The sequence below is a fragment of the Mustela erminea genome, chromosome 13 (genome assembly GCF_009829155.1).
Source record: "Mustela erminea isolate mMusErm1 chromosome 13, mMusErm1.Pri, whole genome shotgun sequence".
Classification (NCBI taxonomy): Eukaryota; Metazoa; Chordata; class Mammalia; order Carnivora; family Mustelidae; genus Mustela; species Mustela erminea.
In genome coordinates, this window is record NC_045626.1 from 47,265,999 (window position 1) to 47,291,743 (window position 25,745).

The 25,745-nt window shown below is 38.8% G+C and overlaps 1 protein-coding gene across 2 annotated transcripts; it reads right to left on the minus strand.

Moving 5' to 3' along the window:
* Positions 1-780: 780 nt before the first annotated feature.
* On the minus strand, positions 781-25,512 carry RIOK3 (RIO kinase 3). 2 transcript variants are annotated; one of them, XM_032310251.1, is made up of 13 exons: positions 25,274-25,512; positions 17,748-17,863; positions 16,794-16,939; positions 16,593-16,700; positions 16,274-16,383; positions 14,721-14,864; positions 14,034-14,161; positions 8,126-8,323; positions 6,692-6,851; positions 5,121-5,201; positions 4,940-5,029; positions 3,958-4,065; positions 781-2,469 (listed from the first exon to the last, which is right to left on the minus strand). In XM_032310251.1, the coding sequence occupies exons 1-13, from the start codon at positions 25,334-25,336 to the stop codon at positions 2,362-2,364; spliced, it is 1,560 nt and encodes a 519-aa protein (XP_032166142.1). In that variant the 5' UTR covers positions 25,337-25,512; the 3' UTR covers positions 781-2,361. The 2 variants fall into 2 exon arrangements, with proteins under 2 accessions (XP_032166142.1, XP_032166143.1); XM_032310252.1 differs by lacking the exon at positions 25,274-25,512 and adding an exon at positions 24,820-25,088.
* Between the last annotated feature and the right edge of the window lie 233 nt (positions 25,513-25,745).

The following is a 25,745-nucleotide window of genomic DNA, read 5'->3' on the forward strand; positions in this document are numbered from 1 at the left end:
TAAGATTTTATTTATTTATTTGTCAGAGAGAGAGCGAGCGAGAGCGAGCACAGGCAGACAGAGTGGAAGGCAGAGTCAGAGGGAGAAGCAGGCTCCCTGCGGAGCAAGGAGCCTGATGTGGGACTCGATCCCAGGACGCTGGGATCATGACCTGAGCTGAAGGCAGCGGCTTAACCAACTGAGCCACCCAGGCGTCCCTCAGATATTTTAAAACATTAACATACATCGAAGGAGAAAAATTTGGCAGGGATGCATGTCACACTAGAAACAATGTTTTCTGGAATACAAGGGATTTCTACTTTAGCATTTCTGAATTTCTGTAATAAATTCAAATGAGCATGCATGTCTTTTACTTTTTTTAGCAGAAAACTTGATTTTTTATAAGAAGGAAATGCAGAGACTTATTTTGTAGATATAAAAATACTTTACAGTCATCCTTATTTCTGTAACTTAGAGATATTCATGTATCTACTTCCAATAAAGTGAAACAAAATATCCTTATTTCCAAATTGTGGTTTTGTCCCATTCCTATTTGAGTCTTTACTTACCAAACCAACACTTCCCACTTTTTTTCCCAAAGTGAAATATTTACTCTCTGATACACAGAGAAAAACCTATTTGTAATGTGAAATATACTGGTCATTTATTAAAATCTAACTATGAGAAGTTTAATGGGAAAAAAATTGCTTAAGTTAGCACGACTTAATTTTATAGGGTAACTTGGTGCCAGGATGTAAGTTATCATAAAGAACAGTAAGAAACCACACAAAGAACCAATTCTAAAATGCTCTCTTCATATTTAATATTTTAAAAAGCATGTTCACAGCACACTCCAAGAATGCCACACAGCAATGGTTTGCTGCTCTTTGTCAAACAGAGTATGTCAGAAACCAAAACAAAATTTTTTTTAAATGGTTCATGGTTTTAAAATCAGTTCTCTGAAATTTCTGTAAATCCAATAATCACCAGTTGTCTAAATTCTTGTTTCAGAGTAGTAAACATTTCAGAAATGTAATGAGTATCTATCCAAAATCACACTTCTCTGAAATGCGGTTAAAAGCTATATAACAGAAACAAAAATAAATATTTTTCTAGAAAGAACATATTTGGCATTTTAAAATAATGTTCAAGAAGCTTTCAAGTGTAAATGATTTTAGCTTGTTACTTTCCAGTACCAGACAGAAAATATGGGTTATTAGTCGCAGAAAGCCTGGGTCTCTAACGTCCATCTGACTTCAGTAACAGGAGGAATGATTACATTGTTGTTAATGAACTTAAACCCTAATAAAGCCAATGTACTTTTCCACTACAGTGCTTGATTTATTAAGGAACTGACATCCAGCCAGTACTAAAAATTATGTAGGGAGGCCAGGAGTTCAAATTACTTGGTTCATCTGGTACCCAAGTTGTTTTATACATACTTTTCATCATGTGATGATTTAATATTTCTAATTAGCTTGCTCTATTTCTCTCAAAATCAATTAAATGTACAGTTTGAATGAAATGTAAACTGAACTTTGTTTCACTCACTTCATTAAAATATGTCAAACATGGTCGATTATTATATTCCATACTTCCAGATAATTTACATTTTCATTATAAATGCAGGGCAGCTGCACCATGAGTTCTATCCTAACCATTTCACCTAAATGTTGAAAACCTGAAAGTTAAATTTAAAAACTTTGAATAGTTAAGAAGTTCTTATATATTTTTCTCTTTCAAAGATCTGTGATGCCCTGTCTTGGATATGAGTATGGAAAAGAAAAATTCAGTTCATATTCATGATTTACCAATAAACTTCTATTTCTGTCAGTCATTTTAAAACCAAATTTCCATTTATGTCACCTACTGAAGAGAAGAGATTTTCCTTTAGAATCATGGTCACAATCTGAAAAAAAAACTAAGAAGGGCTAATTTTAGGCCAATAAAATATCTGAGGAAAGCTGTAACACAAAACAGGGAGGTGAAAAAAAGCAACTATGTTGTAATAAAAGCCTTCCTTGTAAACACACCCGTCCTTTCCTCCCATGTTTGGAAATGTTACCTAAGTTTTAAAAATTCTCATCAACACAATTTATACCACGAATTCTATAAAATCAGGTTGATTTCAGGTAGATAACCTATAGCTGTTAAAGAATTATATTATCCTGTTCATAAGATGAGAGGTAGTGACATTTTATTCTCCCAACGCTGAGCTACAAATTCCACACATCTGGCATATGGGTTACAAGGGGAAAAAAAGCACAGAAGCACCATTGAACACTCCTTGTGTTTTGGTATTTCAAGTCTCCCACAACTTCACTTGCCATTGGCAGCTGACAGTCACCACTGTGTTAACAATGAAAGCAGTGGGTGTTGGTGCTATTCATCATACAGGACTGGCGGACCTCCATCATCTTTTAAAAATGAAGCAGCTTTCCTTCCATTCTTCTGAACATGATCTTCATTCATTTTCTCCAAAGCTTCTATCTACAAAATTAATACATTGAATCCATTTGTCAAATCTTAGTTCATAGAAACCATACTTTAGATTGAACCAGCATTTTTACTCTCTTAAAACTAGGTCAATCCTGGGGCACCTGGGTGGCTCAGTGGGTTAAGCCGCTGCCTTCGGCTCAGGTCATGATCTCAGGGTCCTGGGATCGAGTCCCGCATCGGGCTCTCTGCTCAGCAGGGAGCCTGCTTCTCTCTCTCTCTCTCTGCCTGCCTCTCCATCTACTTGTGATTTCTCTCTGTCAAATAAATAAATAAAATCTTTAAAAAAAAAAAAAAAAACTAGGTCAATCCTAAGGACGCTGGCCTGAAATTAGAATTACAGTGTGTGACACACATTACAGTGTCTCACAGACATGCACTACAAGTGATGCATACGTGTATGTTTTTTACTTCACTGTATTATCAGTATCAAGGTCAATACTTAGTGTCTTTATCGATCTAGCGACTAGGATCACATGTCCTACTATGTACCTATAAAGCTTTCAGGAAACAAGAAAAAGCAGATTCTAATGTTGGTTCAACAACAGTAGTAACACTTACTCACAGAGCAACTGTACTGTGCAAGAGATCAGATTTACCATCTTCCTATGACTTCTCCTCTGCCCTTAGGTTCCACCACAGCTTGGCCAAATTCAAATCATACTGAGGAGTTCTGGAACAGACTCTATAATCATTCTCTGCTTTGGTATACTGTTGTGAATAACTAGCTGCTATTTCACTTTTTCGTTTTTGTTCAATTTTAAGAGAACTCTTCTGTTGGAAGATTTTTCTTTTTATGGTTCTGTAGATCCATATTATAATGACTAGGCATTTGTAAGGACGACCATGGCCAACTTTCCCTGTTCACTGAAAGGCATGGAACGTGTGTGATCGCTTTGTATCACCCAGTGTTCACCAGTGCACTTCCTCACTCATAAACACAGGCAACAGGAGTGCACTGGTAGTGGTGTTATTTGTCCCTCTTAACCAAACTGTACTCCTTGATGAAGTGTTTTGCTGTAAGTCTATCCTAGGTTTTAAGTCTGGAAGGCGGCTATGCTCACCACTATACCACCGACGCGGTTTTAAGTCTGGAAAGGACCAAAAACATCTCAAGGAAAGAAAATCTCTAATTTTGCTTTTGAGGGGATAGAATAAAATGAGGGGTGCCTGGGTGGTTCAGTTGGTTAAGGGTCCAACTCTTGGTTTTGGCTCAGGTCATGCATGATCTCAGGGTTGTGGGATCGAGCCCTGCGTCAGGCTCTGTGCTGGGCGTTGGAGTCTGCTAGAGACTCTCTCTCTCCCTCTCCCTCTGCCTCTGCCTTACCCTACCACTTGCACTTTCTCTTGTCTCTAAAATAAATAAATACAATCTAAAAAAAAAATAAATAAATAAATAAAATAAAATGAGCTCTGGGTTTCAGCTAACTACTCCATCCAGCTCTCCATTAGCAAGGTGAGTAAAATGCACATAAAATTTACCTCAGCTAAGAAATCAGCCTCATTATCTGCTGAAATGTTTAAGCCTGAAACAGCATTAAAGAGTTCTCGTTCACCAAGGGCTTCCTTTACTCCACCTTTCTGGAAAAACTAACAAAGAAATATAAGTCAGTAGGAGATATTATAGCAAGGTTCTCTTGAAAACAAAAAAAAACAGAGAATAGTATACTTGTAAGATACCAGTGAATTCCTTCCATAATTTTTAAGCCACAGATTTTCTCATTTCAAGTTTAACTATGGGGCTCAAGTTCTACTTGCTATCTGTCTTCTTCAGATGTCCACATCTGTGCTGCCTTCTGGATTTAATTTCTCACAACGCACCTTCCATAGCTATAAATGAGTGGTATCTATAAAACTGGGTGGCATTGCTTTGAATCTATATACTCAAAATATTCACTAAATCCCATGAATTAAAATCTTCAAGTAGGTTCATAAATTATTTCCAATATGAAGTTATTCGATCATTTAGAAAAAACATTCTTATCTGAATCTACTGCAAACAATCAATTTCATTTAGAAATAACAAATAAATGTGACCCTACTCAGTGATTATGTGTTTCACCTTTCCTCATCTGTTTACTTCACAGATATCAGTGATCAGAGACAGCACCACTAAAAGACTATTTGTAATAACAATGGCAGTGAGCACACAGGCTTGCTAATGCCAGTTTCACTCAAAGCACTGTGCATGTTATGTCTACTTGACTGCTTAAATATCTGCAGCCAAAAACTCACTCCTTTGTCAATTAAATTCAATAGCCCAAATGTGAGGCATGCAATCAAATTATTGTTGAAAATGAAATCTGACTAACTGATCTCTGTATCTTTACCTCAAAAGCAGTTGATAACCAAACCCTTCCTTCAATTTCTAAGAATATGACCATCTTATTTTTCTTAGGGATGAGAAAAATATTTGAATCTGTTATATCCTATAAAAAAAAAATGTATTAGTTTACATGCCCACCTGGGAGACATTCCTACAGTCACGGAACAAGAACTCCAGGCCATGAGGATGGGTTGGTTCTACAGACTGACTCACGTCAATCAACCAGACCTATTTAAACACAGAGCATACATTCAGTATACATTCAGTAATCTACATCAAGTCATTTTGTGTGTGAACATTAACAAAATGTGCTCCTCACCTTCCCAGCATGCCACAGCATGTTATACTCACTGAGGTCGGCATGGACAAGCGTGCATTCATTGTATAACTGCTGCATCAACTGGAGGAGGCAAGGCAGACAGTTAGGATGTGAGCAACCATTCCAATTTACCTATGCAACTGAAATGTCTATGCCCACCAATACTTCTCAGAAAAAGCAAAAGTAGGTTAAAGAACGTATTTCCTCTTCACTTTGTACAGTCTAAGACTGAGCTGTTTTTTGTTTTCGGCAGGGTGGGGGAACACTGAGGCAATGGAGGGGATGAGTATGACACTCTACTTCTTTGTCTATGTGACCACAGTGAGGTCAGGAGACCAAAGGGCAGACCTGGTTCCCTACAGAGTAAGAAAGCAGCCATATTATGGTCACTCACTAGAGGATCTAAAAGCCACTCTCCTTTAATAAAAGTGGGTGAAAAAACTTTTTTCATCTTTTCATATAAGGTAAAAAGTACTTCCTGCCAAACATAGTGGGGAAGACAGTCTTACAAATTAAGTGGCATTATATACTCATTATTGATTTCTTATGGCTGAAATCAGCATTAATGTTTTATTTCTCAGCCTTAATAGACTCAAATCGGAAAAGTGTAGCACTACTTCATCTCTTCCCCAGTCACCCCACTGGCCAATGAAGCCAGAAAAAAATGAACTTGATTTTCCTTTCAATGTTTTCCTATTGGAAGCAGAGGAAGTTGGATTACCTCCCTAGCAATGTCTTTAAAAATTATTTGGATAACAGTTTCATATTCATATAAGCTACTGCAGGATGTGAGCACTTTATGCAGAGACCACGTAAAAAGTACAGAGGCTTCTCTGCTATTCAATCAAAACAACTAGAGAGGCGGGGCCCTGGATGGCTCACTTGGTGACCGTGTGACCCTTGATCTTGGGCTCATGAGTTCAAGCCCCATGTTGGGGGTACAGTTTACTTAAACAACACCCCCCCCAAAAAAACAAAAACAAAACTACAGAAGAAGGACAGTTTTAGAAACATTTTCTTAAGCTGGAAGGACCTCAGATGCAATTCAGTTGCTGTCCCGAAGCATAAATGGCTTCAAGACTCCTGACATGCTCTAAGACCAGTGCACATACAAGAGACCACTCCCTCCCATCTTCAGCTTTTACCATCACTCTTACAATGGGACTAAATCTGCTCCCTGCCAACTTCCCAACGAAAGGCATTTTCTTAGCTTTTAAGAGCTAGGACATTCAATAAGGCATACAAACTAATGAGGCAGGACATCTGCCAAATGTGGAAATGTCAATTTTTATTTAACAGATTGTTTCGTGAATAAGAGCTTCATGCTTCCATGTCACTAATGCTAACCAATGAGGCCTCATGAGCTCCTTAGCTCTATGATTTTTCTTAAGTGACTCAGGTCAGTAGCACATTGATAAAAGACAACTCTTCAATGTTAACATTCCGTCAAACTTCAGTTTGTCCTTGTTTTATTAACTTAAAATAGTACTATTTTAGGAATTTTTTTAAAAGGTTTATAGACAACATATTTTTTAAAAGTTGGTACACGAATGCTTTAAAAAGCAACTTACATGAAGAGTTTGGTAGTAGGCTTCTTTCATTTCTTCACTACTGAGCTTTACTTCTTTCAACTTAGGAGCTGGAACTTGATCATGGCCAATAAAAGACATAACTAAAATGTGTTTCTTGAGTAGTACAACTGTTGGACAAGGAATTCCAGCTCTCTGCATTCTACACAGAAAGAAATAATTAAGAAGGTAAAAATCAGAAGGAGAGAATATTTCACTTATTCAACAAATAGCTAACAAGCACCTGCTATGAGCTGGCACCGTGTTCCGCCCAGGGGGTGGGAGAGGCAGAGCCGACAGAACCCAGCCTCTGCCCTCACAGAGCCATACACTGCTGGTAGGCACAGACAAGTGAGGAGACAGTCACAGTGTAGCACACGCACTGGCAGGGGTGTGGGCAGGAGCTACAGGAGCACACAGCATCAAGGAAGGCTTAGTATAAAAAGAGGGTGAAGAGGAATTAGCCACATTAAGACAGTGCGGGGAAATGCTGGTCTAGGGCTGGAAGCAGCCTGTGAAATGCACAGAGGCATTCAAGAGTGTCCATTTGGGGAATGTATGTCAGTTAACATAGCTGGATCTTAAATTGGAGGAAGGGCAGCGTAGGTTGAGGTTAGAGATAGGTGGGCTCCACATCAGAGAAGGCCTTTGAACTTCACACTAAAGACTACAGAAGCTGTTGAAGAATTTTAAGAAAGGCAGGGATGAGATCTCAAAAGCACAGAAAAGAGATTGAAGGGCAGCAAGACCTCTTAGGAAACTATCCTACTTACAAGTCCTACTAATTAGAAGAATTTTGCAACTAATAAATATGGATAATTACATTTGAAAGCAGACATCTTTAGAACAAACAAAAATTAAGCATTTAATAGATTAAGATATAGAAGGTTTACTGAGAAAGATTAATACTGTATTACTTGGTTGGTAAATTCCTTGATAAATTCTGCTTAGAGAATTGAGACCCTAGTCTAATGAATTCGAGCAAAATGCAATTTGACTGGTCAGACTGCCCCACCAAATTAACAACACAAGATGTAATAAACATTTTCTAAAACAAAAAAAGCAAATCATAATTTACAATAAGCCTAACAGGAAGCGGAACAATGACAGCATGTAGACATATGACAAAATGTCTCCGGCAGAAAATGACTTTGCTACCCTCAAACTTTACTGAGGGAAGAAAAAAGAAAATGACTTATTCATCATAAAGGTATAAATTTACGTTATACCCAGTAAATATTTTCTTATAGAAAGCCTCATTGAACTAGAATTTCGAGGCCTTCCATAATTTCCACAAATGAATTTAATAGAAAGCATGGATTTTTCTGCCTGGCTAGTAGGCCAGATACAAGAAGGTAATTACCCTAGATAATTACTTCTTTTTCTTTTCTTTTTTTTTTAACCCTAGATAACTTCTAGCACAATGATTTTCTTTACCTTGTGAGATTGTGCATTTCTTTTTCTGCCCACATGCGGATGATCTTACGTGGATTTAGTTTACTGAAGCGATCTTTAAACCTGAAATCATCTTTAATATATTTGTCACGATTCTTAAACTCATTAAGTGTTGTTTTAAATACCTTGATGGCACATTCTGTAGGTATAACTTTACTATCTTCCTTTTCATCCTCCATGCTAAGTGGAAGAAAGAAAATTAAGTCAGTGTAAGTTGCCAGCTTATAAATAAAACAATTTCAAAATAAAACTTCTATGATACAAAAGTAGATCTATCTTCTCTAAGAATGTCAAGCTTTAGTGGTTTTTTTAAGATTTAAATTTTGGGTCTTAATAAAACCTTAGGATTTGTTTTTTTAAATAAAATACTTTCAAATAAATTGTCAACCAGTTTTCAATAATCCATAATATAATCTTCACTTAATGACTATCAATCAAATCAAACCTGAGGAACAATGAAGACACACATACTTTAAAATAGGCTACAATCTACCATGGATGGTTTGTGGGCAAAATTCAATAAAAGCAAAAAATAAAACAGCTTTTTAAAATGTCTCTTTCACTTCTAACAGATAAAAAGGTGAGTAAAGGGGTGCCTGGGTGGCTTGTGGGTTAAGCCTCTGCCTTCGGCTCAGGTCATGATCCCGGGGTCCTGGGATCGAGCCCCGCATTGGGCTCTCTGCTCCACAGGGAGCCTGCTTCTCCCTCTCTCTGCCTGCTTCTCTGCCTACTTGTGATCTCTCTCTCTCTGTCAAATAAATAAATAAAATCTTAAAAAAAAAAAAAAAAAAAAGGTGAGTAAAGGGATACTTGCCCTTTATGCAAGGAGGGGCAGGAGAGAACAGAAGTACATGAATAGGACAGGTCCCTTTGGATTGGGAAGGCCAGACAAGGCTTCATGATGTAGGTGGCAACTGAACCAGAACCAGCACAATGGGTAGGCCATGAACAAGTACAGGCACAGTATTAACAAAAGCAGAGCTGGAAAACACAGGACACGTCTGAGGAATAACAAACACTATAGCTAAGACTTAGCTGGAAAGGGAAAATTAAAGAAATCAGAGCTGAGGGACAGGACGGAGGCAGATCCATGAAGAGAAGCCTCGATGTATTCCTAAAGGTGGTAGGAATCATCATGGGCTTGACACATAGCACGAAGATCAAGTCAATGATAGTATCAGGATAGAAGGGGGCAGAAGAGCTCAGAGGTGTGGGGCGAACTTGGGATGCTAATGTAATGCTCCCTCAATAGTGAGCCACTGAAAAGGCCTGAAACATGGTGGAGAGAGTGTGAATTAAGTATTTACCTTTAAATATGTGAAAGGGTGTTAGTCTGGCAAAGAAAAGAGCTCTATTTCCAGAAGACAAAATATGACTCAAACTCTCAACCCCTTCCTTCTGTACCATATTTTCCCTTTCTTCCAGTTCATCTCAGAAGGTTGGAGTATTCCAACCTACTGCGTCTTCTCTAGCTGGGAAATTTCATTTCGCCCTATGGTTTTACTTATTTACTTTTTTAAAAGAATTTATTTGAGAGAGAAAGATAGCAAGAAAGAGCATGAGAAGGTGGGAAGAAGGAGAAGCAGGATCCCTGGTGAGCAAGGAGCCCAAAGCGGGGCTTGATCCTAGAACTCGGGATCATGAGTTGAGCTGAAGGCACACTCAACCAACCGAGCTACCCAGGTGCTGCACAGTCCCATGGCTTTACATATCATTTGTATACAGGGGGGCCTAGGTGGCTCAGTCAGTTATGCATCTGCCTTCAGCTCAGCTCATGATCCCAGAGTTCTGGGTTCGAGCCCCGCTTTGGGCTCCTGGCTAAAGTGGGGAGCCTGCTTCTCCCTCTCCCTCTGCTGCTCCACCCTCTCAACCCATGCTCTCTCACACTCACTCTCTGCTCTCTCTCAAATAAATAAATAAATAAATCTTCAAAAACTGTATCCTCTATATACAGATAACTCCTACATGTCTACCCTCAGGCCCAACTCTCCAGAACTTCAGGCCCATTTACCTGATCCCTAACATGACATCACTTGGATGCCTAGCAGGCATCTCAAAGTTAACATGTCAAAACAAGTCTTAATAATTGCACCCTAAACCTGCCTTTCTTCACACCCTCATCTCAGTAAATGGCACCACCCAGGTGCTCTAGCCAGAATGTTAACTTCTCACACTCATCCAATCCAACAGCACACACTGTTGACTCTTACCTTCAACTGCTTCCCTATGGTCTTTCCTATTCTTCACTTTCACACACCTCCTTAGTCCAAGCCACTGTTCTCTCTTATTTATACTACAATAACTTTTTAATAGACCCTTAACTGCTTTTTCTCTTATCCCTTTTATCTATAATTCATTTTTCACACAGCAGACTGAATAGTCTTGCAAAACAAAAATCAAATCACAGCTTTGGTTCCAACCACCGTTAAAAAAGCAGGTTCCTTACCCTGGCTTCAAGTCCTAACTGATCTAAGCTCCGCTTACTTCGCCAGCCTCCTCTCTCCCTTTCACAACTGTGCTCTCCGTGTACGGCCTTTCTTATAGGCTCTCAGAGATACCAAGTTTGTGCCTGTCTTAAGGCATTAACACTAGCTGTTTTCTGGTCTAGAATGTTCTTCCACCTGATCTTTACACTGTTCCCTAGATGTGTCATTCAAATCTTAGTTTAAATGTCACTTTCTCAGAGAAGTTTTCCTGTCCTACTAATAAAAAGCAGTGAACCAGCTGCTATGACATCGCCATATTTTAACTACCATAACACATATCTTATGTTTTTTGCTTATTTATTACTGTCTTGGAAGGTGGCTGGGGTTGGGAGGAAGTACATTCTATGAGCTCAGGGATAAAGCACAAGTTACTATTCCAGTAATTGTTGATTACCTGGCCAGCCTGAAAGTGATAGAAACCAGCCAGTCTTAAGGTGGGCAGAGTCCCAAGATGGCTCCCAAGGTCCCAGTCCCTGGTATGCACACTCTGCATAGTTCCCTCCCCTCAAGTGTGGGTGGAACAGACACTCCCTCGAGTAGCTGACACTGTATGGCAAAGGTGATGGTATAGTCATTCCCAGGATTATATTCCAATGTCTAAGACTCGGTCTTAGCAGACTGGAGGGAGAGAGTCTCCTGCCAGTTTTGAAGTGACCTGTTGTGTGAAAGGACAGCATGACCAACACCTGCAGGGACCTCTAGAAGTTGAGAGCAGGCCCCACTTGACAGCCAACAAGAAAGCAGAGACAGTTCCATAAGGAATGCAACCCAGACGACACCCAGACTATAGCCGTGCGCCCCTGAGCAGAGAGCCAAGCTAAGCCATGCCCACTACAACTTCCAATCAACAGAAACTGTGAGATAATAAATGAGTGTTGTTTTAAGCTGCTAAGTCTGTGGTAATTTGTTATATAGCATAGAAAACTAGCAAAGTTTTAAAAGTATTTACTTTTAAAAAACTTATAGAAAACCGAGTGCTCTCTAGTTTTGTTAAATTACAAATGTCCAAGTATGGATTACAATACCAATTCCACCAGAAAGAAAGAGATCATTCACTATATCAAAGTAACATTAAGCATAACAGGAAACAGACAAAGGATAAACAAGGCAGTTGACAAGAAAAAGGAATACAAATGGCCAATAAAGCACTTGGAAAAAAATGTAAAACCTTAATCACAAATAAATACACACCAAAATATCAAAATAGTATTTTTCATCTTTTACACTGACAAAAAAAAAATTAAGTTTGATAATACTAATAAGTATTAATGAGGATGAGGGAAACAGGTTCATCCTGCTGCATAAATTAGATCTCACAGGGCAATTTGTCAGTATCTACTGACATTTATAGAATGCACAACAACCTGGAGATCTGACTAGCTCCTAGAGAAATTATATTTGCCCTACCATTGTAATTAAAAGATAAACACGAATTAAAGATTTTGAGCTTTGGTGTGACACATAAGAAATTTTTTTCAAATTTTTAATAAATAAAAGAAAACAAGATATGCTGCTTGCTACAACAGCCAGCTGGTACTCTCCATTCATTGAGGCCTTCTACTATTTAACAAAAAGGAAAAAGAGTACATACAGTCTGGGCCCCAGTAATTTCAAAGCTAGAATTCAGCTTAAGGGTATGTTTGCAAAAGCACATCAAAGTAGATGTACAAGGATATTCTTAGCTGCATACTCTATTATGTAATTATCTTTTATCAGCCATAACAGTTACTGCTATAATGTTCTCCTCCTGGCTATGCCGTAAGCCCAGTAACATAATAGAATATGCTACTATAAAAATGGGATGCTATAAGCTTGGAAAGATCTATTAACTGAAAAACCAAGATGCTGAACAGAGAGAATCATTCCTTTTGTATAAACAAATTTAGGGATATGTGCATAAAAATTCCTGGGGAGACTAAACTAAAAACTGTTAACAGTGGTTATCTATGAAGAAAAGATCTGTGAGATGAGAGTTGACAAAAAGGCTACTTTCCACTTTAATCCCCTCTGTAGAGTTTTAATTTCTACTATGAGTAATCTCTCATTTTAATTTGCGCCACTTGAGTTATATTTGCCTGGTCTTAGGGAACCCTTAAAAGAAATTTGGGAAGAGTTTAAAGGTTAAAGGGAAAAAGGTTAAAGCTTAAAGGGAAAAATAAATATTTATTAAAATTTCCATATACCAGTCATTATCAAATATGATCTCATTTATCACCACAAAATCCTATGAGGTAATAAGGATCAGTTTTTTTTAAAAAGTTTAGTAAATTGCTCCAGATGACACAACTTGAAAAATGTGACCTATTTTATACTAACATTCATATCCTTTTCGTCTCGGAAACTTAACAGTCTAATTCGATATATGTTTACACATGTATGTCTCATCTAGAAAGGGAGACTACGGTGCGTGGGTGGCTCAGTTGCTTGAGTGACTGCCTTCAGCTTGGGTCATGATCCTGGAGTCCCGGGATTGAGTACTGCATCAGGGCCTGCTTGGCAGGGAGTCTGCTTCTCCCTCTGACCTTCCCCCTCTCATGTTTGCTTTCTCTCATTCTCTCCCTCAAATAAATAAATAAAATCTTAAAAAAAAAAAAAAAAAAAAAAAGCTTTAGAAAGGGAAACTAAATAATTAAGAAAACCAAAGGCTAAAAAAAAAAAGAAAGAAAACCAAAGGCAAGAACTTAACCAATAATTGTCTAAATCCCCTTAAGTATACAGTAAATACCTTCTGAACCTAAAAAGAGCTAGAATAATTCTGGAATCTACTTTAACATTTTTGTCTGTAAACATTATTGAGGTAAAGGAATCTCTGAGGAGTAAGCCTTGCTAGTTGACCTCAATAGCAAATGACCAGATGATTTCACATTCCTGGCTTAAGCATATTCTCTAAACAGGCTCCTCTTTTAAAAAATGAAGCAGGTAAGATCTAAATAGCGTAAGATCTTTACAAGATGCTCCATAAATGATGCAAGTATTATTTAGTTGGTACTTTTTAAAGGATCAGTTACAAGGACAAGAATCAGCAACTGATCTAAGCATATCCCCCTCAACCTCGTGCTAAAGGACCCCAAAGTGTAAAGACCATGGGTTTTGAGACAAACCCAACTGCAAATTTTGCTCTGTCACAGCAGCCTGTATGATACAGGATTACAATAATGTAGAAAATAATATATGCATAGAAAAAAGACTGAAGGAGTCTACACAAATTGATTAATCGTTATCTCTGTATGGTGAGATTAGGATGATTGTTTTTCTTCATATGTCCTTATATGGTCTAGACTTTCTTCAACACTTTTTAAATTACTCTGCTTGCCAGGTAGCACTGATTCTGCATAAACCCATTTATATGGGGAGAAGGGGTTAAGATATTATTGACACAATGGTATTGCATTTTGCTCATTTACCTCCCGCCATATGCATGAAAGACAACAGATTCCTTTCCTGTACTAATACAGCCAGTGATTGTCTCCAACATTCCAGAGTTGACCATTTTATACATAAGTAAACGTGTTTTAGGATCAACTGCTTTTTCCTGCAAAAGATAAAGCACTATAAATGAAAATGACTGGTAATAACAAAGAAATTTTTGAGCCATTTCTAGTATCTAGTATATTCAAAATACACACTTTTTACCTTTATCATTTAATTTACCTAGATGTATATATAACAGGCTCTTAAAAGACTGCTGTCAAAATAGATTTCATTTCTATAACTAACTCCAATGCCTATGAAAGTGAATATCTAAAAGAACTATTAAAAATCAGCCTCTTAGTCAAAATCTTATTTTACCTTCAAACTTTAAATAGCTTTGCTACTGTAGTTACTATTAGATTTTTTTCTTAAAGTTTAAAAAATTACTTTATTCTCAAGATATTAGATACTATCTTTACTAATTTAAGACATTAGAAATTAAGTTATTATAAATGTCATAATGTAACAAGAAATGATTTTTTAAAATCTTAAAACATTCATATTCATATTAATTATGACCACTAAAATGTCAGTTTTGACATCAAGTTTTGTTTTTTGCCCAAATATGAAGTTTTCTAATATGAACTTTCCATCAAAGAAAAAAATGTAAGAATACTTACTGCAGTAGAATGCTCCTTTTTCTCATGGAGGCGGGCACTTCGACGTTCCTCTGAGTAGGCATGTTGTTTTAAAGCATTGAAGACGTGGTTTGATAGTTTTAAATCCATTCCGATCCCATCTCCTACCTGAAACTCAGGTGCAAACTGCCATAAAGAAGAAAAAAAATTAGCATCTGAATACTTTAAAATGGGGATGGTGATAACAAAAACCAGATCAGTCTTAACTTGGAACAGGTTTTTTACTCAATGATTAGGCTACAAAAGCAGAACCCATAGGTATTACAGAGAAAAAAATAAAATAATTCACTAAAAAAACAAACAGGAGAGTGAGGCTATTTAAGAAAAGCACAGAAAATACTGAATCACATCTAAAAACTAAGGTGTTTCAGCATATGCTCTGCACCTTGCTTTTACATTAGACAAAGGACACATTATATTTTGAAGACTACCCCAAATCTTACCAAAGAAATACAATTTTATAATTATTTTTGAGGAGTGGAATAATGTAACAAGCTATGCCCACACCATGACAATTATGTTCTAGAGCTGACTGTCCAATATGGTAGACAATAGCCACATGCAGATATTTCAAGTTAAATAAATTAAAATCAAATTAAAAATTCAGCTCCTTGATTGCATCATTCAAATTTCAAGGGCTCAATTGCCAAATACAGTCATTATTAGTTAACATGGAATACAAAACATTTCTATTATCACACAAAGTTCTACTGGAGAGGGTTGTTCTAGAGTCAGATCTCGACTATTTCTAGAATTTAATAATAAGTTTACGGGGCACCTGGCTGGCTCAGTCAGTGGAGCACATGACTCTTGACCTTGGGGTCACGAGTTCAAGCCCCACAATGAGTGTAGAGACTGCTTTAAAAAATAAAGCATTAAAAAAAAAACCATAAATAAATAAATAAGTTTACTTAACAAGTATTTGTGTTCTAAAGTCTAAATGTTTTCTATTAACCACAAGCTTTATAAAGGAGAAGAATGCTAATTTTTCTTTTTAAAAATTTTTTTAAATTATATTTTATTTCTGACTTTGCAGGGGTAGGTAAGGTACAAGATTTGAATTTGTTGAATTAAAAAATTCAACAAATATAAAAAGGTATATAGTAGAAAGTACTTCTCTCACCCATTCCTATCCCCTAGTCACCACTGATCTGTTTCTTGGGTAGGGGTGCTACCCAAGAAAGTAATATACTACCTTTCATAAGAACAATTTAATTTTTAGAATCCATGCAAATCAAACCAATCAAACCATGAAATCTTAATATTGTTGTAGATTTTTATTCTGAAGTACATTCTCATTAGTGGCTGAGTTTTCATGGTATTGTTATATTATCATCTAAAAGAACTTTAGATCTATCCTTATGAAGGGTATTTTTAGAAATTTAAGATATTGTATTTATTTTTTTAATTAGTTAGTTAAACTTTTTTTTTTTTTAACAGAAGTAGAGTTGGTAAGATATTATATTTAGAATCCCATGTTTTTAACTTATATCAATTAAACTCTTGATTCGGAGATAATACATCCTGTAACTTACATTTTCCATTCTGGCTGTATTCTTTCTCCCACATACTACTTCATCATGTTTGGTGGTGATGTCTTTTCCTTTTCCAATAAAACCCTTTTTGGGAGTAGGAACTGGTTTTGCTAAAGGCAATTAAGACAAGACAAGTTAATGTAAAAGTAGCAAAGACTAAACTGCTGCATTCAATATTGTCTGAAAAGATATCTGAACCTAACAGTAAATTACCAAATGAGATTCAAAGATAAATATAAAATACAAGGATCCATTGGAAAACTTAGTCTTTCTCTGTCCCTAACCTATCCCAAACCCCAGAAAATAAAAGCACTGATACCTGGTATGTAGGGATCATCACGAGTGTCTTGCCAGTCAACCTCATCCTCAGAGCTATCACTATCTTCGTAAGGATGCACTTTGCGATAATTTTCAAAGGAAATGGAAACTTAAAAGGCAAAGATAGGTGAAGATTTATTTAGGAGCACGTTACAAGCATTTCCTGCCACCCAGTGGAGGTGTCATAATAAGGTCATAGTACCTTTGCTATCTCCATTGAATTTTTTTTCTTCACGCCTAAGCTGTGCGTCATATTCTCTGTCAAATTCCATCTGTAGCATCTGAGCCAGCATTAGGTCACTGGAAGTGTCAACGTTTTCTCCAGTAATAAATGGTCCTTCAGTGACACTATTCAAAATAAGGCAACATCAACCAAAATAATGTGCTTGTATAAACAGATGCTACCTACCATGAGAGAGGAGTGCCTTTTCACTGTTACAAATTAAGCTGAAGAAGCAATGGGAAAAACCTGATCATGTCATTTACCTTCTGTCCAGCTGCTCTGTGACCAATGTCAGGCACCTGTGAGAGCACCAACTAGGATTGAGAGAGCTGCACAAGAAAGCTAAAGGGTCTCTAATCTAAACTAAGACTCAATCTCATTTGTTGTATGTTCTGGAAAGATAACATGGATGAAAAGATAAAATATAAACATTTGCTCAAAACTGTATCCTACTTCACTATTTGCTAATTTGGGGATCATGTGATGCAACTGTTGTAGTGACTAAAACCCAGAGGAACAGATGGTCTGCCCAAGACAGTACTGACAACTAATCACAGAATCAGGACCAAAACTCAAATATCAGTGAGCTCCCAGTATAGCGCTCTTTCTACTGCATCGTTTCTCAAAATGTGTTTCTTTTTTTTTTTTTTTTAAAGGTTTTATTTATTTATTTGACAGAGAGAGATCACAGTAGACAGAGAGGCAGGCAGAGAGAGAGAGAGGGAAGCAGGCTCCCTGCTGAGCAGGGAGCCCGATGCGGGACTCGATCCCAGGACCCTGAGATCATGACCTGAGCCGAAGGCAGCGGCTTAACCCACTGAGCCACCCAGGTGCCCCTCAAAATGTGTTTCTTAATCATCGGCCAGGACAATCGCTAATCAAATCCTAAAACTTTCATAAAATGCTATTAGATTCTTCATGAATTTTACTTACGCAACTTCAGGAAAAGCAGCAGCTTCCTCTTCTAGCTGCAGTTCTTTAGCCAGCTGTTCACTCATCACATCAGCCAAGGAACAAGATATTGTGTTCTGAGGGGTAGCCCAGGGACACTATTTAAAGAAAAGGGAGGAGTTAATTCATAATCGTGAAATTAAAGTATCTTCCAAACTTGAAAACAGGTTATCATTTGAGAATTAAAAAAATCAACCCCAAATAAATAATTATCAACTTAGAGAAATTATCTGAAAAGTAAAAATACTGGGGCACCTGGGTAGCTCAGTCAGTTAAGCAGCTGACTCTGGATTTCGGCTCGAGTTGTGATCTCAGGGTCATGGGACTGAGCCCCACATCATGCTCAGCAGGGGAGTCTGCTTGAGATTTCTCTCCCTCTCCTTCCGCCCACCCCCATGCCCCAGCTCACACAGGTGCTCCTGTGTTCTAATAAAAAAATAATTCTCTAAATAAAAAAAAAGGTAAAAAACATCTCCCAGCTCACATCTAATCAAAGATAAATGTAAACTAAATCACTAAATTTGTCAAAAGCACTTTCTAACCCATTTGATAACCTGTTAGATAACCTGTTTGATAGATGTGTCTCTTAGTTGAGGAGGAACATCAGGCTCGTGCATATACAGCATCACCCCACTGCCTGATTAGTTCACGTAATACCCTTGTTCTGATTCCATGCTCATAAAATAATCTGCTTTTAATCTGGCTTCCCATGTAGATTCTCTCTTTTTCTTTTTTCAAATGCTTTATTTCTAAGTAATCTCTCTACCCAATATGGGTCTGGAACTCACACCCTGAGACCAAGAGTTGCATGCTCTACCGACAGAGCCGGTTGCATGCCCTACCAACAGATGCCCCTGTAGATTCTCTTTTAGGAACAGATTACACCAACTAGCACAATTCAAAACACACTTAGAACTTACACCTCATTCTAATTTAAGGAGTAAGTCTTCTACACATGTAAAGTATATGTCAGCCACTCTCAAGACATCCGGGATATGTTAAAACAAAAATAACAATGACAACAAAAACTGCATTTCTGAACTTTAGAAGCTGAGAAACAGTCTTAAAACAATACCACTATAACAAAGCAATATTCTGTGAGACACTTCTTGGATGATCGGCCAGTTGGCCTTCCTCAATGACAACACAATCTTGGCCCTCTTGAAATACAAACTGTAAATTTCACAATTCCTAATTTTTGAGAGGGCAAACTTTACTTAGCAGCAGCAAATGACTATATTTGATAGTTTAGTGATTAAGACCACTAATATTGAATAGTACGTCTCAATCTCTCTTGAACTGACCCAGCTTTCTCTCTCTCCCTCCTAAGATTCTACCCCAAGGTATCACCCTCCTATCACTGGGATACTCTAATAAGAGAGTCCTAACTAATCTTTCTGTTTCTAGTTCTGCTTGTTTCCATTTTCCACACCATAGCACAAGAGCTTTTCTAAAATGCAGATTTGATTAGTTCGGTTTCCTTACCTACAGCTCTTGTTTCAATGTTTCCCACTGACTTTAGGATAAAGTTCAAACTCATTCCTTAACCACTGCTGAGTGTCTAATTTAGAATCTAGAATATAGCATATGATGATGTCTGTTCTAGTCACAAAACTTTTGAGTCAAGTTTAGATCCTCTAGCTGGCCTACCACCCTTGCTCAGTTTCCACAGCACTGAGGCTCAGGAATTTACTTGGTTCAGGTTGTTAGGATGAAACTCTGAAGGGTGACAAATGATAACTATATTTATGCCTAAGTGAATCAGAATCAAGTTTTATCTAGTCTCATCCTGAGATTAATGAAATGCACCCAGCCCCCAGTACATACCTATACTAGCCTACTGCACAATTATTCAAGCCTCACAGAAAGCCAGATGTGGAGAAAACAAGGCAGGCTTTCTCAAGGTCTGGTATGACTTTCATTCACTTAGATCTTCAAGTGCAACTGAGTACTCTCCTGATGAGGATTTTGAGATCTAGAAGCCTGAAGTTCTCCGTAATCTGGAGAATACAGCTATCCCTTGGCCAATTACTTCTGCTGACTTCCCTCTGAATCCTCTAGGTAGAATACACAATGCTAACCCCTTACCTAGAAATGTCTGATCTGATCAGTTTCAAAGTCCAGGTTCCAAAAGGCAAATGGCTGTGTTCTCAGATATGTCAAACACATTTTGCAATGAAAACAGAGTAACAGACAACACTGGGTCACTGTATTTTAATCATTTGCCTAATACAGATAATTTATATAGATTATTTGAGACCCATAACCACTGCATAGGTACAATATCATCCTCCTTTTATAGACTTAGAAACTGAGACACAGAGAGGTTTTTTAACTCAAGATAACACTGCAGATGGTAGTGCCTAGATTTGAACCAAGGCAGTAGAACTTAAGGGACTGCCCTCAGCATTTTGCTATACTTCTTCCCTAATCATCTTGTCCTGGAACATGAGAAGCAAACCTTTACACTGCCTGCAGTATGAAATCCAAATTCTTCAACAATGAACGCCTTTCACAATTTGCCCTACTTTATTTTTCTAGTCTCAGCCCATACATACCCTATGCTCTAATAACAAAAATTATATGCTAATTGTGGCATGCTTTCACCCCTCCATGCCTTCACACATGCTTTACTCTCAGTGGATTTTCTTCCTCCTCTATTTCCTCCAATTAAGCATTGCCAATTCCCCAAGGCTCTCTCAATTTCATCAGACGACATCAGATCCTTGCCTTTGTGCTCCCATACCACTGTGCAAATATATTTACATGTGGGACCAGTGACTCTATTAGAGTTAATGTACCAGCTATAATAACAACATGAGCCCCTTGAATGGCCAGGTCTTCTCATTCTCAGAGCCCAGTATAGAGCTTCAGACATAAAGAGGCACTGAATAACATGTGCTAAAAAGAAATACCGGAAATAGTTCGCGGAACTGCCAGGCTGTCCCCAGGCTGCAGAGGTCTGATGCCTTTCTACACCCCTACTATTCTAACACCCCTTTCTCTATCTTGAAGTTGGCCCCTTTGGCCAGCTACTTATGCTGCTTCTAGTTGTTTGCCAGCAGTCAATTTTACTAAGATGTTAAATAAAGTATTAGCTGGCAACTTCTCAGAAGAGGCAAAATTGACAAGCAGTGACTGTTCTTTTGAGGCAGAGACTGACCTACATCCAAGACAGACTGAGCCAGAAAGGGAAACACATAGAGACCACCAGAGAGCTCCAAGACATCCTCATCATCCGCTCCTGCTGATCTTGCTCCTCGGAGCCTTGTACTCCAGAGCTGTACCTTGTACCTCTGCTGACCAGTTTAGCTGGGCCGACTCACACCAGGGCAACTTGCATGGGTAAAGGTAAATAAGGTAACAAAGGCTGCCAACCTCCAAACTTCTAAGTCAAATATAGATTCCTCAAAATAGCAGTCAAAGGCCCTCCATAAAAATTTTTGGGCCGCATGAGAGACATGCCAGACAGGGGGCAATCCTCTATGGGCATGAGTGGTTCCCCCTCCCAAGGGGGCCTTAGAAAATTTATTGGGAGCTCTTCCTATGAATGGGCACCAGAGGACATGTATAGAGGAATCCTCTGTCATCATCATGTAACTTCTCAATAAACCAAAAACACTCTTTGTTAAATGTTAAAACAATAATAATAAATTTAAGGAGATAGGGAAAAAAGCCCTCCATAATCTTCACTATCCAGTGTCATTCCCCACTATTCCCTTCATCAGCATAAACTCCCCATGTCATCAAGATCTGATGGGAAACCCAACACAGTTCTTCCCAGTTAGTTATTCTGCTTTAAATGAAGTCTATCAAGCCCATAGCCAGCTCCCTGATTGTTTCTTTCCTGTTTGCTGAAGACTTCTGAGACCAGACTTGTCTTCCTCTCCTCTGGAAAATCCACCACTGAACTCTGATCCTTGGAGTTTGTTACTACTACCACATTCTTCAACACCAGGCTGGCTACAGATTAGAGGGATATTATCTCCCTTTCCTTGTATTTCCTAAAGATGCACCTCTAGCTACTCATTGTGCAAACAACTGTGGGGAAGAATCAAGTAAATAAAAAACAGTAAATATGAAGGAGGCACAAAATAATAAAAATTCAGTCCTCAAATTGAAGCAAGTCAAGAGAATCACAACCCACAGGAAGGTCTCTTTTCTGCCCACACAACTAAAAGATATAATTTGGGTAGAATATTTAAGTGCGTAATTTCACTTCTCAAGACAAGGGTCTCTGGAAAACATCATCTGCGTCTATTGGGTCTACAACACTAATCTTTTTTTTTTTTTTTAACTTTTAATGTTGGTTTTAGAATTATAAAAAAAATTGCAAAAGTAACAGAGTTCCCAAATATCTCATACTCAGTTTCCCCTGTGTTGGTATTGTACATTTGTCATAATTAATGAACCAGTATTTATACATTATTCTTATTAACTGAAGTCCATATTTTATTCAGATTTCCTTAGTTTTTCTGCAATGTCCTTTCCCTACTTCTGGATTATATGTATCCAGCATACCATATAACTTGTAGTCATCATGCCACTTTAGGCCCCTTCTGGCTGTGAGTTTCTCAGACTTTTTTTGTGATGACCTTGACTTGACAGTTTTGAGGAGTACTATGAATTCATTTTTTTACAGTTCTCTTGCCAAAAGAGCTACACATTTCCTCACTTCCACAGTTTGCCAATCCTCCATTCTTGGAATATCCACTAAAATTCTTTGTCCATAACAGCAGTTTGGCATTTTATAACTGGTACCCCATGACTCTGGGGAGGGGTCTCCAAAACCCTTTCAGGGTGTCTGTGAGATCAAAATTATTTTGTACTAAGACATTCTCTGTCTTTTCTAGTCTTACTCTCTCAAGAGTGTAGAGTGGAGTTTTCCAGTCTACAACAGATCTGATAACAGCACTCTGATGGCTTGTGGAATGTGTATTTGAATATTCTCACATTTTCCAAAATTTTCTAAGGTAACAGTTTTAGGGTATGAATGTGCATTTTCAGAGATTAGTTCAGTTTGTTCTCAGTACATCTATCATGCTTTTATTAGCCATCTTTGATTATATCTGCTATAATCTATGCATCCATGAGGATGGATTTTCTTCATATACTTCAAATAAAACATACCACCACAGGCTGAAAAAAGGTCTTCTATTAAATCAGACATTAGGGGCGTCTGGGTGGCTCAGTGAGTTAAGTGTCTGCCTTTGGTTCAGGTCATGATCCTTGGGTCCTGGGATCCATCCCAGGGGATCCATCCCCAAGCTTGTTTCTCCCTCCTACTCTCTCCCTCCCCCGGCTCATACACGATCCTGTGTGTGCCTGCGGGCTCTCTCTCTCACTCTCTCTCTCTCATCTCTCTCAAAAAAAGTAAATCTTGGTTGGGAGAGGGTGATGGGGTTATGGACATTGGGGAGGGTATGTGCTATGGTGAGTGCTGTGAAGTGTGTAGACCTGGCAATTCACAGACCTGTACCCCTGGGGCTAATAATACATTATATGTTTATTAAAAAAAAAAAAAAAGTAAATCTTAAAAGAAATCAGACGTTAAAGAGAGTTGCAAAAACACAAAACTGCACCACTAATTTTTTTATTCTGGAAAATGGGGGGTGTTTAACATATAAAAATGTTATTTATATTAACATAATGACTTTTAAATCACTTAAATAAAAATGTTTCAATAGCTCAGTTTTAATTTCTGATATGACAAATATCAATAGATGCGACCAATATAAACAATTTGGGGTCCTCAAGGTTTTTTTTAAGAATGTAAAATAGTCCTGACCAAAAAGTTTTAAGAATCGCTGGACTTTAACATTCTTTCCATTTTTCAAGGTCTTCCTCAAATCACCTCATCCATGAAGCCTCTGATAAACACTTAGGTCTTCCAAGAGGTTAGAGGAGGAAAGTATTAAGAGATACTTGTAGCATCTAATTGTCTGGACTGTGAAAATGCTGTCTTCCCAGTAGAACATCAATAAACCCCAGTATTTTTTGTTGTTGTTGCTGAATGATGAAAATGCCATTTTCATTTCTGATGATGCGTACTTAAAATGAAAATATGACTAATAACAAGCATTTTATTACTGAAGTAGCTTTGTAAGTGAAATTTGTTCTGACATTAGGTATCCTGACCAATGTTTGTCTCATTTGACATTTTTACCATCCTTTGGGGTGCTTAACTGGAGGAATTTAACATGTAAAGCATACATTTATTAATATCTGGCTACTGACTTTGTCTTTTTTTTTTTTTTTAAAGATTTTATTTATTTGACAGAGAGAGATCACAAGTAGGCAGAGAGGCAGGCATAGAGAGAGAGAGGGAAGCAGGCTCCCCACCGAGCAGAGAGCCCGATACAGGACTCGATCCCAGGACCCCCAGACCACCACCCGAGCCAAAGGCAGTGGCCCAACCCACTGAGCCACCCAGGCGCCCATGACTTCGTCTTTTTATGTCTACTGATCTTGGCCTTGTAAACAAGGCTTAATAGAAGAAATAACACAAAATAACATGGAGACATAACCATATTTGCCAACGGATTATCTTAAGTTCTCCCTACAGTTGTATGAGAACTTTCATAAAATTAACTTTAATTAAACTTTCATAAATTCCTTTTTAATAGTCAAATATTTCTCTCTTCTCTGTTAAGGCCTAGCTTAAAGATCTAATAAAATGAGTGATCCTTTAAACGGAACAAATGTTCCGTGACAGCATGTGAAAAACAATTAGAAAGCCATAAAAGTTGGATTCTTTCCAACCTTAATTTGAGGAACACAACATCCCACTTGAAGCACTCTTGCTTTCAAGCAAACCCTCGCTACAGCGGCAGAAGTCTTTTCATCCTTCTAATGAAAGTATCATGCAAAGGAGCAGCCTGAAAACCAGAAACCAAATGTAAAATAAACCCAACAGTTGGTCATTACAGGAAAAAGGCTTAACGTTAAAGCCAAGCAGATAATGAGAATTCATAACCTTTTTTTTTTTTAACAATATGTAGCGTATCCCCGAGTATTAGCCTGGGGGAGAAAAGTGCGCCTGGACTTGACTTACCTTTTACTATTTCAAAAACAAGAAACGGCCTTATTCGGATAACTGCATTTGTCAAGTTAAGGAAACAGCTGCCAAAACGACGTTCCCGTCGGGCTCCATTCGGCTGACTCACTTGGCCCGTGAAAAACAAGATCGTGCTTGATTTCCCTCAAACGTCAGCGTCTCTAAGCCAGCCCTGCCCAATATCGGCTACGGAGGTTCAGAAATCAAGGCGCAGAGAGCCCAACCCTCCAGGAGTGGCCACTGGCAGCTCCGGCCGCCCTCCCCACCTTTCCCATCCCACCCCGGGCAACCCCGCCACCTGTCCCCACCTTCCGAGGTCGCCAAAGTCCCGCTCAGAACTTCCCCCAAGTCGCCTGCGAAGACGACTCGGCGCCTGCCACCTTCTCCGGGCTTTCCGGGAGGACCAACCCGGGTGATGAAGACAGGTGCGTCAGCTCCGACCACCACTCACCTTGCTGGGTCCCCAGGGCGCTGCGGGCCCGGGCTCAGGCGATGCCACTCCGACCAGATCCATGTTGGAAAAGAAGACAGCGACGAACACAGGGCAGACAGGTGGCAGGACCGGGAAGCAGTCTCCGCCGAGGAGACAGGCGGCGGGGCTGGGGCGACGAGCTGCTGGTGCCGGAGCTAAGGTGACAGATGGCGGCGCGGCAGCGTCCGGAACTACATCTCTTCTCTTCCGCCCACCCCGCTGGGGCCGTGGCTTCTGATAGGCCGCCCGCCGGGGGCTCCCGATTTTGCCTCCTTTCCCCGCCCCCCCACTTCCGGCGCTGCCCCCGACCCGGGGCTGCCCGGGCCTCTGGCTCAGAGTTATGATCGCAGTCGCCCGTGCCCAGCAGAGCTGGCGTCGGGTGTGGCTTCCTCTGGCCGGGCCGTACCCTGTTGCCGCATTGCCTTCCCCTTCCTTCCCTACCTCGCTGCCC

What these genes read in the sequence shown, in the direction of transcription:
- RIOK3 (XM_032310251.1), bottom strand. Translation starts at nt 25,336, where the DNA reads ATGGATCTGGTCGGAGTGGCATCGCCTGAGCCCGGGCCCGCAGCGCCC. An exon ending in ATACAGCCAGAATGGAAAAT is followed by an intron (nt 14,865 to 16,273) that starts GTAAGTTACAGG and finishes TCTTTATGGCAG; the next exon opens with TTTGCACCTGAGTTTCAGGT. An exon ending in TTTCATGCATATGGCGGGAG is followed by an intron (nt 8,324 to 14,033) that starts GTAAATGAGCAA and finishes TCTTCCACTTAG; the next exon opens with CATGGAGGATGAAAAGGAAG.